The following is a 15,090-nucleotide window of genomic DNA, read 5'->3' as shown; positions in this document are numbered from 1 at the left end:
TTTTTTACTCACATTTCCGTTCAAAAAGAAAAACGTATGAAATTGATCTCTAGCTCATTGCTCTAAGCCTACTGTGCAGCAACAGTAAAATCAACCAAACTTTTCAATGATAACATATTTAGGTAAGGAAAATGTCCATCTGCAAGCATAGCGTCACAGCATACAACAACAAGGCTGACTCAGCACGAATGTAAACATCCAGTTTGAATGTAAACATGTGACGTAACTACTATTGTCGAACGAGTTAAGCCGAGGCTTTTGCACTTCAACATGGGGCGATAAAATATACGTCATTACTGTATCCTACGAACCTACCTTGCCGTGGCACAGTGATGAAAGCGTTTCTGCTTTGCACGACTATCCGAACACAAAATATGGAATTCCTCACCTTAGTAATCTATAGGTTCATTGAGATGCAGCAAAGGTAACATCAACGTAAGGTACGATCAAAACCGAGACACAAAAACAGGGTATGTTTTGACTGACAGATGGCGCTTATAGATACGATAGAGATTATAGATGTGCAGGTAAGTTTTTAATGCTCACTTCTTTAACCTCATTTGGGCTCACAGAATACCAGTTGACACGATTAAAAGTTTTTAAAGAAACCTCGCTGAATTAATTCTGGCTTGTACAAAACTATGAAATTAGTTACGCTGTGGAATAAATTACGAAAATGGTCAGAAAAAAAAAATGCTTTACATCGCAACTTAAAGGGCAAAACTCCACAAATACATCGCAAACTGAAATCGGGTTAGTTTAAATTTTGAAAATAATAACAGACATAGAGTACACAAGGGAAATATTGTAGTAGGTATTGCGGACGTTATTAATAGTTAGGCTACGTTGACATAACTGGTATGAGCTTTTGCAAAAAGCTTCTATCCGAAAAAAAGCATACTCGAAAACTCGAGCGAAAACTTGGTGCTCGAAATTAACTGATTGAAACCGGAAACCGATTACCGAAGACAGACGACTTTTGACGACAGGGATTTGCAACAGTAACATGGGAAAAAGAGAGACGGGGTTCAATGTAAAAAAAAAAAGTACCTCCACATTCTCTGCTCTGGGAGAAAGCAAGACAGCGCTCCTATGATTTACATGATTTATCTAAGAGGGAGAAAGATGCAAATCTAGAAAAAAAAGAAAAAAGGAGCGAGCGGCCTTGTAACCGACTCTCAGGACGATTGTCATTCTGTTGGATACTTTCTGCGTGAGCGGACGCGAAAACGGAGTGCTCCTTTCGGCGTTAAATTTTTGAAGATGGCTTCTAAACGGCCGATGGATGGTTCCATGTGCGACAGCAAGGTGTGGCAAAAAATCTTCGATGGTAGGCAATGGATGATTCTCTCTCGCAATAGCCTCATTGGCTCGTCTCATATCTACACATATGCGTACGTCGTCGTCCTTGGGCACGACGACCATTGGAGACACCCATTTGGACGGTTCGTTGACCTTCTCGATGACGCCTTGAGTCAAAAGTTCGTCGATTTTCCGGTCAACCAGATTTTCTAGCGCCACTGGTATGCGACGATACGGTTGAATGACCGGTATAACCTCTGGATTGATTGGAACATCAACAATCACATCCTTGATGGTTCCCAAACGCGTCGACCGTGGTTCATTAGTAGTCAACAATCGGCTCTCAGTAGTCGCCGGTGGTTTTGCATCAACTTTGTTAACCGATGTACTGATCTTCAGGACTCCCATCGCTGTAGCGGTGTCTCGGCCGATCAAAATCTTTCCGCTTCCTTGAACAACGTAAAATTCAGCCGATCCGCTTTGCTCACCAAGTTGTATGGTTGCTGTAAATGCACCGATTACTGGTAGCTCGTTGCCACCGTAGGCCTTAAACACCTTTGACACCTCTTTGGTTTGTTTGGACACCACCACTCTCCTTGCTTTCAATGTTATCCAAATTGATTCGCTTAATAAATTGTATTTCGATCCCGAATCAATCATTGCTGATGTTGGTACGCCACCGATTACGCAGTTCAATTCACCATTACTATCAGGTGTAGTGACATTGAACACGTATTCCGTTTCGGCATCGACAATATGCTTAACTGTGCTCGAATCTTTGTATCCGGGCTTACGGGAATCGCTAACGATACTTTCTTGTCCACCGAAATCACGCTTCGCAGTCGACTCCGCCGGGTACTTACGTTTTCGGCACTTTTTTGCAAAGTGATCGCGTCCGCCACATTTATTACAGGATTTTCCTCTTGCTGGGCACTTCTCGTCTCTTGCCATGTGTCCAAAATATCCACACCGGTGACACTCCACACGCATCGGTTCGGCAAGACGAATTCTTTTGTTGAACGGTTTTACTTCGATTTTATTAACGTCACTGGTGGAAGGTTTTTGTTCCACGCCACCGAAAGATTTCTCCTGTTGTGCCACCGTTTCAAATATCTTAGCGACCCGCAGCACTTCTTCCAAAGTAGCATCGCCCCGCTTCAGCAAATCTCTGCGCAAGGCTGTCGATTGGCAGTTTTGGATGATTTGGTCCTTCACGTTCTCCTCAACTTTCTCGCCAAACCCGCACCTTTCCGCTTGAATTCGCAGCCTGACCGTGAATGCATCGATAGACTCTCCAGATTTCTGCTTCATTTGACGTAGCAGATGCCTTTCGTACGTCGCGTTCTCTTTCGGGAGGAAAAACGCATTCAGTTTCGATGTGGCTTCTTCATAACTTGTCATATTAGGCGTATATTGCTCAATATTTACAAGTGGTCCTCGCATATCACATTCCGGCAAATCCGGCAGCGTCTCGAACAGCTGCTGTACGCTGGGGCCGGCATAATGTAGCAACAAATCTCGCTTCCACTCGTCCTCACTTATTCTGCTCGCTCGGGTCATTGTTTCAAATGACCTCAGCCATTTACGCCACTCGATTCCGACGTCGTCAGTGAATGATGCGTAATCGAATGTTTGCATTTGCAAACCCAGCGTGCGAATCACATCTGCAACAACAAGATTATCCAACATTATAGTGCTTCATCAATGCCGCAAGTGAAACAAAATAAATCACTTCATTGCTTTACAAAATAAATCACTAATCACTGCTGTCATGCATGTATTCCCATCAACTTACTGCTTAGTGCTCATCTAAATAATCACTGCTACCACAATCTGCCCAAGGACGAGAATTTCTAAAATTCGTACGTATTTCGCGTTTACCATTGATTTGCTGTACTACGTTCAGTTATTGTTTTGAAAATCTCCACGATTCAGAACATCTGTCAAACAATTGTGTTCCTCTAATAATGCACACTGATTTTCTTGACAGCCCGGAAAAAAATGTGTTCTTCTAATGGGCCTTTTCACGAGACGTTTAAAAACAGCTGATTTCATCGTCAATTGACAGTTCTTCTATGAAGGTGACAGCTTCGGACTTGCAGACCTGTTCAGCGGTTGTAAACAAGTGCAGTCTCGGCAGTGTCACATGAAAAGGCCTATAATGGTCATAAATTTGCATAGGCCTTTTCAAGTGGCAGGTCTAACACTGAAATCATTTACAATCGTTGGACAGTAATTGCGCAAAGGTGAAACTATCAGTGATTTTCATTGTTTCGTGAAAAGGCCTTTTCAGATAATTGCGTTCTTCTAAAGTGGTTCGTAACGTCTGTCACAACATGCGTTCGACCAAAAATAGCATGTTTTTCGTTGTCAGCATGCAATGCACGGACATTTGTAAGTACCCATTAAATGGGTCCAGAGTACCCATTTTTTAAATCAGTATGGAGATGTCAAAAATTGGGCATTTTTATAACAACATAAAATGGGTAAATTAACATCATTAAATACTATCTCTTCTGATAATAATAATGCGTAAACATTACCCGCGAAAATATTTGTTCAGTTCCGGCATCATTTTTTAGAAAATAGTTTGATCTCAAAGAAATTAGCATCTGAATTACAAGAAGTGCACTTTTTCAGAGTTTGTGCGATCCGGAAATGGTTGCGGTCGAGAAGTAAAGATAACTTCAGCGAAAGGAATTTGTTGTGTAAGTTTTTCTATCCGTAATACATATAAATATACTTTTCTATGATTTCTTTGGTTCATTACAGCAAATACGGTTCCGGATTCCTGTAAACAGGAATACTGTCCTGCAGAGAATTATGGTCTTGCACTTAAGTCAAGTCTAGAACCCGACGAAACAAAATTATCTTCTGTCTGTCATGAGAGAAAATATGCCACTTGCGAAAGGAGAAGGTGAAGGCAGGGATCGTTCCCAAATAAAGATAAAACTATTGACGGCTGTCGACTCCAAAATTTATTTGAATTGTTTCTTAAAACTGCAATAAATGTTTAACTTATTCCTATCAGTCTGAGCTTATTTGAATGCGCATACCATTATTTATGTAACATAACCTCAAATCTTCAAAAATAAAAAATGGGACATATTTACCCATTTCGCCAATAAAACTCAAGAGCAAAAATTACCCATTATATGAAGTTCAGGGGATATACTCATTAATGAGTAAATCGAGTTTACCCATTTAATGAGTTATGCCGCTTTTCTTCAAAATGGGTACGAAAGTACCCATTAATGGGTACTTGAGAGCTTCCGTGTGCATTTCGCATAGTGACACCGTCTTAGAGGCAGAAAATTTACAGCAAAGCTGCAGCTCCAAAATAGGAAACAAGTACTTCAAGTACAAACCCGGTGCAATGGTACAAAACAGTGCCGGTACCTCGTGAAAACGAAAATTAGCATTAAATTTCATTTTTTTTTCTTTATAACATCATTCCATTTTTTTCGCATCATCCCTGCTTTTACGCAGAATAGTATCAGTCTCTTTTTATTCCGCATTAAAGCGCCTGATCTATTTCAGAAAATCTATCTGCTCTTTCACAGAAGGGTATCAGACTTTTCAGTTTTCCGCATTTAAGCGACTGATCCATTGCTTTCCGCAGTTCCACTTCATCAACATTTTCTACAACATTTTTTTCCGATATATCTGTTGGTTTGTTGTTTATACTTACCCAACGAATATTCCATTTTTTTCCTCGTCGCCAATGTAGTGTCGGGGGATTCGGGGACAATACCCAACAACACGTTGTTACTGTTCGGTCTCTCAAAAACATCTACCCTTTTATTCGTCTGTTACAGTACCAATCGTAGCTCATAGCGTAAGACACCAAAACCGGCAAACATTCTAGTACTGGGGTTACGAATGAGCGTTACGATACTACATAGTCTTGTACATGACATATTTGGTGCGGTGGCTAATCTTTTTTGAACGCAGTTTCTTCTGGAGCCTGTAGTAGGCCCGACTTCCACAGATGCTGCGCCTTCCTATTTCACGACTAACATTGTTATCAGCCGTTAGCAAGGATCCAAAGTAGGCGAATTCCTCGACCATCTCGAAGGTATCCCCGTCGATCGTTTCCGCCCCCAAGCATGTACTTTGTTTTCGATCCATGCACCACCAATCTAACTTTTGTTGCTTCACGTTTCAGGTGGGTGTACAGTTCTGCCACCTTTGCAAATGTTCGGCCGACAATGTCCACGTCATCCGCGAAACAAATAAATTGACTGGATCTGTTGAAAAGCCAGGGCTGTTACAACAGTCGCGGATTTCGCGATTTTCGCGAATTTTGCGGATTTTTCGCGGATTTATTCTTCCACTAGCGAAAATCGCGGTTCCGTCAAATATTGTCGCGAAAATCGCGGATTAAGGTCACTCCTGACGGAATCCAAGTTCCAAAGTGCTCGCGTTTTCGGGGGCACACCACTCGATTCAGAGGCGGCGCAGAACTGTCATTTTTGTTGATTTGAAAGCATGCGTGAAATAATAAATATGACAGTTGTGCGTTGCTTCCGTATCGAGTGGTGTGCCCCCGAAAACGCGAGCACTTTTAAACTTGAATTCCGTCGGGAGTGACCTTAATAATTACACTCTCGCGTAAATCGTTATTTCCCTCAATTTTATTTTAGGATTAATTCAACATGTCATTTATTTGGGCGTTTGCAAAATAGGCAACCCGTCGAGATCCAAACACATAATACATATATGAATAATCTTTCAATAGTCGTATGGATGTTGGTTCAAGTGGACACATAAAAAGTCTGTCGAATTTCAGATCGATCATATAGCATTTCTGGATTACCGAAATACCGAGAGCTATTTATTTTATTGCTTAGAACTTTTGTGCCGCTAATTGCGGAATTACAATTATGATTACTTGCGCTGCATAGAGGGTCGACGATAAAGTCGGATCAAACGCAGTAATATGTGGTAATATTCACACCTGCAACTGTCGCGACAGAACTGAACGCCAATGAGAAAAGGAATAAAAAGGGTTTAGAAATTTTAATTAAGAGGAATGCCGGACCTGAAGCACCGTCTTGCGAGTCAACCAAGGGCTTCGCCAGTTATTTGAATTAAAATTACCTCATTAAAATGATTGTAAGAATAAAATTTGGTAAAAAAAACACTTATAAAATTGCAATAATAGGGTCCGACGGTTCCGGCTTCTCCCTGAGGACTGGAATCTTGGGGTTCCTGCCGCTTTGTATGGCTTTTTTTCCAAGGGTGGTGCAAATATGGTTCATCTACATTAGACTGGCCCAGCTTAGTATGGGAAGAAAATATTTTGAGGTCAATCGAGCAATCAGAACCAATTTCCAGAATTCCAGATCGAATGAGTGACGGAGGTGTATTTTTCTATATATTTTGAATGAAATCTCCATACAAACTTCAAATCAAATGCGCCAGCTTATGCAACAAGCGTTTGAGCCGAAATTTTCAGAGATTGATTTTCTCACCCAAAGACACAATCCTGGGGGGTGCCCCGTGGAATTCGACAACTTTTTGTTTTCTGTGCCAGTCTAAAGGCCAGTATCGACTTAAAAAGTAGAGAGGTTACGGAATTTTGTTCAATATTACCAAGCGGAATTTTGACAACTGAACTGTATGGAGCAAAATGTCACTTGTACTTACGGAATAATCGAGCAGAATATTTTTCCGAAAGTAAAGTGACAGCTTCCATTACTTTGCGTGGGAACCTTACAAATTCCAATTTTGTTTTTCGTTCTTGTCAGGTGGATACTGTTGAAAGAATTTTGTTTCGATTCTTTACTTTTCCGATTCAGTAAACGGAATTTAACATGTGATTGAGATAGAAAAAGAAATTTCTTTTGAACACGATACCAACCTTAATCTACATCCTCGAGTGTCTCGCAGTAATATTTTCTATGCGCGCTGTTCTCCAGTGGTATGTTAACTTGCTGCTTTCTTTTTGTGAGAAATCAGGATCAGACTGCCTTTTAAAGGTTGGGGTGATATTCAGGGTCTGTCTCAATTGGATAATTAAAATGAAATTAAACTTAGAAGTGACATTTCCATAATTATCGAATAACCCTGCTCGCAGAGCAAGATTACTTTTGACAGATATCGAATCATTTTTCATCGATGTCCTATTGGAATTGATGGGTAGCACCAGCCATTCTTTTAACGGGGTGATTTTTAAATTTTCGAACTGTCACTTTTAAGTTTAATTCTTCAAATGAGACAGACCCTCAGAAATCTGAATATCGTCGGTTGAACGAGAGGTTTTTTTTTTAATTTCCCGACCATCAGTTGCGTCTAGTTTTGTACCATGCTCAATGACTCCCACTATTGTAGGCATCTCATTCAAACCATTCAGTATTCATCCTTTGTTCTATTATGCATTCCAATAACTTTTTGATAGGCTAGTTTTTGTTCCATTACTTTCGCTTCAAAATTCCTTGCTGTTCTTATATCCATTGAGTGGTCGTTCATGATTACTCAGTTGCAGTAAACTGTCTGACTGAACTTGAGTCTTGAGACTCCAAATGAATCCTACGATGGATAGCACCTACGACGTTGCAAAGCTCACTACAGATGGCAAAACGCCATCGTGTACGCAGCCTACCATGAAGACTACGGCCTCTTCTGGGATGTCTAGAGCATGTTGTCTTCGCTTGACGCTCTTCCGGCAAATGAACAACGTGTCGAGTATGCCGTGTTGTCTCATACGTAGTGATAATGACATCATTTTTCAAACCGTGAGTATTATCCAAGTTCTTGAAAATTTACAGGCCTTAGAACTGTTCCTGTCCACCTCTGGTTTCATTTAGCCTGAGTGCTTTTACATCAGATTCGTCAGGCTTTGCTCGGGCCTCTGCAGAGTTCTGTAGAGAATCACTTGCTTTAAAAAACTGGTCTTATATTATTTCCTGGCGGATAGATGGAAGTACACAATGCAATGACTGATCAATAAATAGCCTGACAGGTTATTGATGCGTCCAAACCCTTGTAAAACGAGTAGAGATTAGAAGAATACTATATAGTGTACTAAAAAGTATAATTCAAATGTAGCCCTATGACAACAGACTGCCATCTGCACAACCTACTTATAAAGAAATGCAATGATACAACATCGATTCAAATAGGGGGTTTCCCGGCAACATTAAAAATTGAACTACTTTCGGGCATAGTTCAACGCTATGCATATATCAACTATGCAGTTTATATATTACATAAATAAGTAAATGTTCTTTCATTTTGTTTTCTGTTGATAAATATGCCAATAGATTAGAAGCAAAAATATTGAAAAAATTTAAAATTATAAGACGTGTAATTATAAGTAAGGAATTATATTTTTGTTTGTCGCGGATTTGTTTTTACTGTCGCGGTTTTCAATTTGCTAGTCGCGGATTTTGCGGGTTGGAATTCGACTATTTTGTAACAGCCCTGAAAATCGTACCCCGGCTGTTACACCCGGCTCTCCGCATGACACCTTCTAGCGCAATGTTGACCAACAGGCACGAAAGTCCATCACCTTGTCTTAGTCCCCGCCGTGATTCGAACGAACTGGAGTGTTCGCCCGAAATCTTCACACAGTTTTGCACACCATTCACCGTTGCTTTGATCAGTCTGGTAAGCTTCCCAGGGAAGCTGTTCTCGTCCATAATTTTCCATAGCTCTGCGCGGTCTATACTGTCGTATGCCGCCTTGAAATCAACGGGCAGGTGGCGCGTTGGGACCTGGTATTCACGGCATTTTGAAGGACTTGTCGAGCGACCGTCAACGAAGCCGGCTTGATAACTTCCCACGAACTCATTCACTAGAGTAGAGTGGGGCAAGAGTGCGCGTGGGGTAAGAGTACGTTTTCGAATTTTTGAAGTAATAAAAAAAGATAAACTAGCAGCACTGCATCAGTTTGACAGGTATTCTTGCCAACTATTATCATGTGTAATTGTAAACGATTTGAATAAACAACAAGGGAGATATGGAGTTAGATAACTTTTTGGTCATTAGCATTAGCATTAGCATTTAGCAGTTCGCACAAATTCGTAGGTGGTACAAGCCAAGACTATTGTATGAGAGTAGCATCACTTTCGTCCGTTACCACAGATATTGATTTGGGACTAATCACTAACTCTTAGATGGAAGCAATGTACTCTCCAATAGTCGAGATCTGTCCTGGCCACGTCCTTGCGAATGCTAAGGAAGGGGAAGGATGGTTTGTTGGACACCTACTTACGAAAGATGCAGAGAACTCTACGACCTCTCATAAGTGCCACGGGAGGTTTTTTGGGATTGTGTGGAAGGTTATAACAGTAGGGATCGTTTTTGGTATAACGTGAAACACAGAAATAACTAAGATAGAAATACAAAGTAGGAAAGGGACGAGCCTGGAATTGAACCCACGACCTCCTGCTTATAAGGCAGAAGCGGTAGCCACTAGACCACCGAGCTCGTCTCAGTTAGATAACTTTTTGGTCATTTTCCTAAAAATAATTTGATTTCCACAACTAGTATTTCATTACCATATATACGTTCAATCAGGTGAACATTATACCATTTCGATAACCTATTGTATAGAGTAGTTTATGGTACAGAACACCAATCCGGTTAGTTTTTCAAGAAGTCAAAACCATTGCTTGAATCATTTTTGGGACTGTGGGGTAAAAGTACGCAGGAACCGGTGGGGCAAGAGTACGCATATGAATCTTCAAGTTATGATGTCAAACCCGTATCTCCGGCCGAAATAAGACTTCTTCCAAAGCGTAATGATCCACAACTAAGAAAAAAGGGACACAATTCGAAATTATCACAAGTTTTTAGGATAAGTTGAAGTAATTCGGTGTTAGAAAAGGCCTTAGCGAACAAAGCACGGAAGCGAAATAATGAAATTGTATTAGGACTTGTTGTACACCTAAACATAGTACGAAAACACAATTTCATCTAAATGATAATTTCATTTAATCAAAAGGAACATTCATAAATTACGCAACGTTTAGCTGGGAGGGGTTGCGAGATGTGTGACGATCCATATATTTTTTAGAGGATTCATACAAATAGTGTAAGGTAGGGGAAGGGGGCGGTAATAAAATAGCCAAATTTACGTTACGTGATTGGTGGACTTTCTTTAAGGAAAATGCCTTTGTATACGCCACGCAAAACCTGATATATATTTTTGCCTCTGAAGTTTTTTTTATATATAAAAAACAATGGTTTTTCGTATGGAAGTGCACATTTTTAGGACTCCCTCCCCCTCTAAGAGTTACGTAATCTTTAAACATTCCCTAATATATGCTCATTAAACATCAATTAAATGTTATTAACTCTTATTTGTGTTAATATATACTTAAAGCACATGATTGGATAAATGCGTACTCTTACCCCACCCGATGCGCACTTTTACCCCACCGGTGGGGTAAGAGTGCGTTATTCACTTGTCTTGTAATAAGGGTTCTACTAAAACGAATCTCAATAATTTCAATATGTTTTCCACTGGGCAACATAAAGGAAGAGTATATGAATCATCGACACTGATTTGATATGCAGAAGCTTGCTTCATAAGGGCCACATGATCGATTGAAAACTAAGTGCGTACTCTTTTTAGCTTTAGCTAGCTTTTCCGGGCCCATCTTGATGAGCTCAGCTCAGGTACTATCCTTACCAGCTGCTTTATTGAACTTTAGCTGTTGGATGGCATCCTTAACTTCCCTCAAGGTGGGGGCTGGTTGGCTTCCATCGTCCGCTGAACTGACGTAGTCGTCTCCTCCGCTTGACTTTCACTGCCTGTACTCTCAGCGCTCGTTTGAACTACCTAAATCTCGGTCCAATCGACTTAGTTGGACCGTTGCCGACTTTGAACGGATATTCCAATTACGATTGTTGATCGTTTACATGACGGCTCACTCCGTAGCCACAGCATTGTGCTCCCAATGGATTTCACGATTCGGCTGCCCGGAATTCATAACTTCAGACCAAGGGCGTCACTTTGAATCCGAGGTTTTCAGGGAGTTGTCGTCCATACTCGGAGCAACGCACTGCCGCACTACGGTCTACCATCCGCAGGCAAACGGATTAGTAGAGCGGATTCACAGGCAACTGAAGTGCGCTATCACGTGTGTCGATTCGAAGAACTGGTACTCTAGACTGCCAATGATACTGCTCGGGCTTCTCACGGCATATAGAGAAGATATGAAGTGCTCCGCTGCTGATTTGGTGTATGGTCAGGGACTGCGTGTACCTGGGGACGATAATGATCGCACAAGTTTCTCCAAATTGCTGCATCTCGTTTTCAATAACATTCGATTTGTAGAAACAGCAAATCATTCCAAGAAAAGTTTTTTCGTTAACAAACAGCTGATTAAATGCACACATTGTGCGTTTTGACGCTGTCAAGAGGCCTCTGCAAAAGCCTTATGACGGTCCGTATCCGGTTATACATCGAGATGGCAAATTCATGTACGTTTTAATAAAAGGAAAGCAACAAAGGTTTTCAATCGATCGACTTAAACCAGCCTACATGCCTCCAGACACAGTAGTCGATCAACATGGGAAGCAGAAGACTTTAGTAACACCATCAGGACACCGGGTCAGATTTATGGTGTAACTAGGAGGGGGGTACTGTGGTGATGACACACCCCTGTACTCGGCTTCTATTGCAGAGTTTGTGGAGAGAAAAGGAAATAAAAATCATTCTGTTACCAGTGCAAAAACGTGTCGAGTCATTCTTTTTTGACTCCAACAAGTTCCGTCGAAATCGTGTGAAAATCGTTGTCATTACATTCCGTGAAATTTTCCGCCACAAATTCGAATTTCTAATAGCTTATCGTGCATAATCAAAAGATTATTCAATAAAATTGACAAATTGCTGGAGAGTTTCCGAATCGATTGATATATAAATCTCAAACATCCTGTTTTTCGTTCAAAATCTTACATGATTTCGTGACGGTCCCAAATTTTAGATTCTGATTTGACACCCAGTAGTCAGTACCTTCGAGTAAAACGTTGTCCAACGTCAAAAAATCAATATATCATTGTGATAGTTATACCAGAAATACAGATTCATGTTTACTATGTATTTAAAAATCAAACAAAAAATGGACAAAATTCAGAACTTGGTCGCATTATAGTCAAAATAATAAAAAGAAATAACAAAAACATAACGCACACATTTCGGAATGTGAACTACATATTCGTTTTAAATCAAATCTGACAAAGTTGTATCGTGTACAACTTCCATTTGAGGTGTGCCCCACTCTACTCGAGTAGTGGTCTCAGTCCAAACATGATCTTCAAATGATCATTAACAAGGAAGCCGCCGTCGCGGGTCAATGCGTAGTTCGTGATTACGCTTTTCCACGTAAAGCTGGTTCCTTTGGAGAAGTCGAACACCCGATCCTCGCGGACGTTGCTCTCCTCGAACTCGTTCAGAACTTCCAGAAAAACTTGACACCTGAAGCGAGAAGATAAAGGTTTGACCAACGAATTTTATTTTCTTCGCACGCTCATACTCACTTCTTTTTTGCTCCTTTGGAGTAACATATGTAAGCATTGACGTCCGAATTTTTGTCGGAGAAGTTGGGCTGAACAATCACATAGATTGTTACCCCGTCATAGGACGACAGTTGCGGAGAATAGAATTTGGTCTCTTTCGAGCATTTGTAGATTTCGAAGCTACCGATGGCATATGGGTTCCTGTGGATGTAAAATATTTTGATTAGAATCAGTTATTTAAAATCAACGTGGAAACATCTTACATCGTTTTCATGGCAATTCTCATTGACTCCAGCTTTGCCTGAAGTCGTTTCATGTCGCAGTTCAGCTTTTGTTTGTCAAGCTCAATCGGAGACTGCGGAAGACTCACAGAACTGGCCGGAGACACCGGTCTTACATCGCCGGCCAATTTGAGCTCTTTTATTTCTTTCTTCATGTGCATGACCTGTTCGTCATGGACCTGCTTCAAACGCTTCAATTCACAATTTAAGCGTAGCATATCTCCCTGCTGAATAAAGTTTTGATCCTTCAGCGCAGCCAGTTCCATTTGCAAATGTCCAACCACCTTCCGTTGATCGAACACGCGCTTTTTGAGGAAACTGTTTTCTTCGACTAAACTTTCCGAACGGATGCCGATCTTCAAGCGTATGTCACCCGTCTCTGAAAGGAACCCACGACTCTGCAGCTCATTCAACGATATGAGTTCTGTTTGTACGAGCTTTTCACGGAACGGTAAGGATTTGTGAATCATTTTCATCTGATTCAAATGAGATATTTCCACGTCGGTTCGGAAATTGAAGTCGCCCACCAATTCTCCAGGGTACATCTCAAGAACTATGGAAGTGGCCCGGATATGGCAGATCGTTATCCACTGAATGCCATTATCGTCTCTCAGTTGGAACGGAATTCTTTTGCTGTTTTGGCCAATATCGAACGGGACATTGATGACTATTGTTTCTAAGTTGCACGCCGGCAGCAGATCACTGAAAAACATGATTTTTGTAATTATTGTTAGTCTAAAGAAAAGATAAACATAGATAACAAATTTGTGAGGGTCAAAACTAAAATTTTGTATTTCTATTCACATCGAATAGAAGCAAAATGAAGTTTTGTCGAGAGAAAGGGATTTTTTTCTTATTTTAATAGAATTATATCTTAGAGGAACGTACCACTGAATATCGTCCCAAGTAACAGATTGTATTTGCAACTGTTCTACATCTTTTAGAATCCGCTCACACCTCTGATTCAACACTTCCTGCTGCCGCAGAAAATCGTTGGTATTCAAACCTCGTATCTGCTCCAAAGTCTGTAAGTTTTGATGCTCCATATTGGCCACATATTCCTTAACTCTCACCAGGACCCTCTTTTTCTCCGCCGTCTTACCGAGCATCGAAGCCGTACGGTTCCGGATCAGCTCATTAATCTCCTCCAAAATTCGTTGTTCAACATCCTGGACAATCCGCAGATTTTCGTCCACCTGCCGGACGGCATCCCAATCAATAAGCTTCAACCGCTGCGGAATCTTGCGAAACTTCTCCACCGTTTCCAGCAGCTTCTGCCGGTAGACCGTCTCCACGGCGTCGATGGTGTGCCGTTTGTGTTCCGGCAACAGGATAAAACAGTCGCAGCAAATTTGCTGCTCGCATGTCATACAGTACAGATCCAGGGTTCGCTCGGAGTGGAGCGGACAGCACGAAATCCCTTCCTGCTCGCGATGCATCCGATAGCACTTCGAACACAGAATGCGAGGAATGTTGAACAGCGAAACGGACTCGTTCGGTTCCCGGGAGCACTTCTGGCAGCACGATTTCAAACACTCAGCGCACTGTACGATGGATTCCACCAGAGCAAGCGAGGAACAGTTACTGCAGATTACTTGACCAGCTCCGGAAGACATGACTGTTTTGTATTTATTTTCGGCACTTTGTAACCAATATTTTACACCCGCAACAAAACAACCAAACGGAACAAACGACAGAACAAAAATGATCGAATGCGTTTAAACTGTTATACATTACCGTTATGTTGCTTGCATGAACACTTCACAAACATTCATTATTAAGGTTAAACGCTCAAATGGGGCTTTCTTTATCCGTGAGGTATTAACTACTTTCTCAGTAAAAATCGTTTACTCATTAATGGGTACTTTTTCGCTGCTATCTCTTTCTCTCAGCTGAAAAATTTACCCATTTTGGGAGTATAAGTGGATCTACTCATTTAAATGCAAATGCAAAGAAAAAGTACCCATTAATTAGTAAAGGAATTTTACCGGGTATCCAGTTTTCGTGAGCGGTAATGGCCGCCAGCCTACAATGT

At 41.1% G+C, this 15,090-nt stretch overlaps 2 protein-coding genes across 2 annotated transcripts in view; both read right to left on the bottom strand.

The window, feature by feature from the left end:
* LOC134213676 (UDP-glycosyltransferase UGT5-like) overlaps positions 1-15,090 on the bottom strand; it is a 91,183-nt gene that overhangs the window by 17,865 nt on the left and 58,228 nt on the right. The window lies entirely within an intron of this gene.
* LOC134218106 (uncharacterized) lies at positions 12,350-14,767 on the bottom strand. Its single transcript, XM_062696971.1, has 4 exons — positions 13,944-14,767; positions 13,038-13,757; positions 12,796-12,975; positions 12,350-12,733 (listed from the first exon to the last, which is right to left on the bottom strand). Exons 1-4 carry the CDS (start codon positions 14,669-14,671, stop codon positions 12,538-12,540), a joined length of 1,824 nt encoding a protein of 607 aa, XP_062552955.1. The 5' UTR covers positions 14,672-14,767; the 3' UTR covers positions 12,350-12,537.

The sequence above is a fragment of the Armigeres subalbatus genome, chromosome 2 (genome assembly GCF_024139115.2).
Source record: "Armigeres subalbatus isolate Guangzhou_Male chromosome 2, GZ_Asu_2, whole genome shotgun sequence".
Classification (NCBI taxonomy): Eukaryota; Metazoa; Arthropoda; class Insecta; order Diptera; family Culicidae; genus Armigeres; species Armigeres subalbatus.
This window is presented reverse-complemented; position numbering and strand designations above follow the sequence as displayed.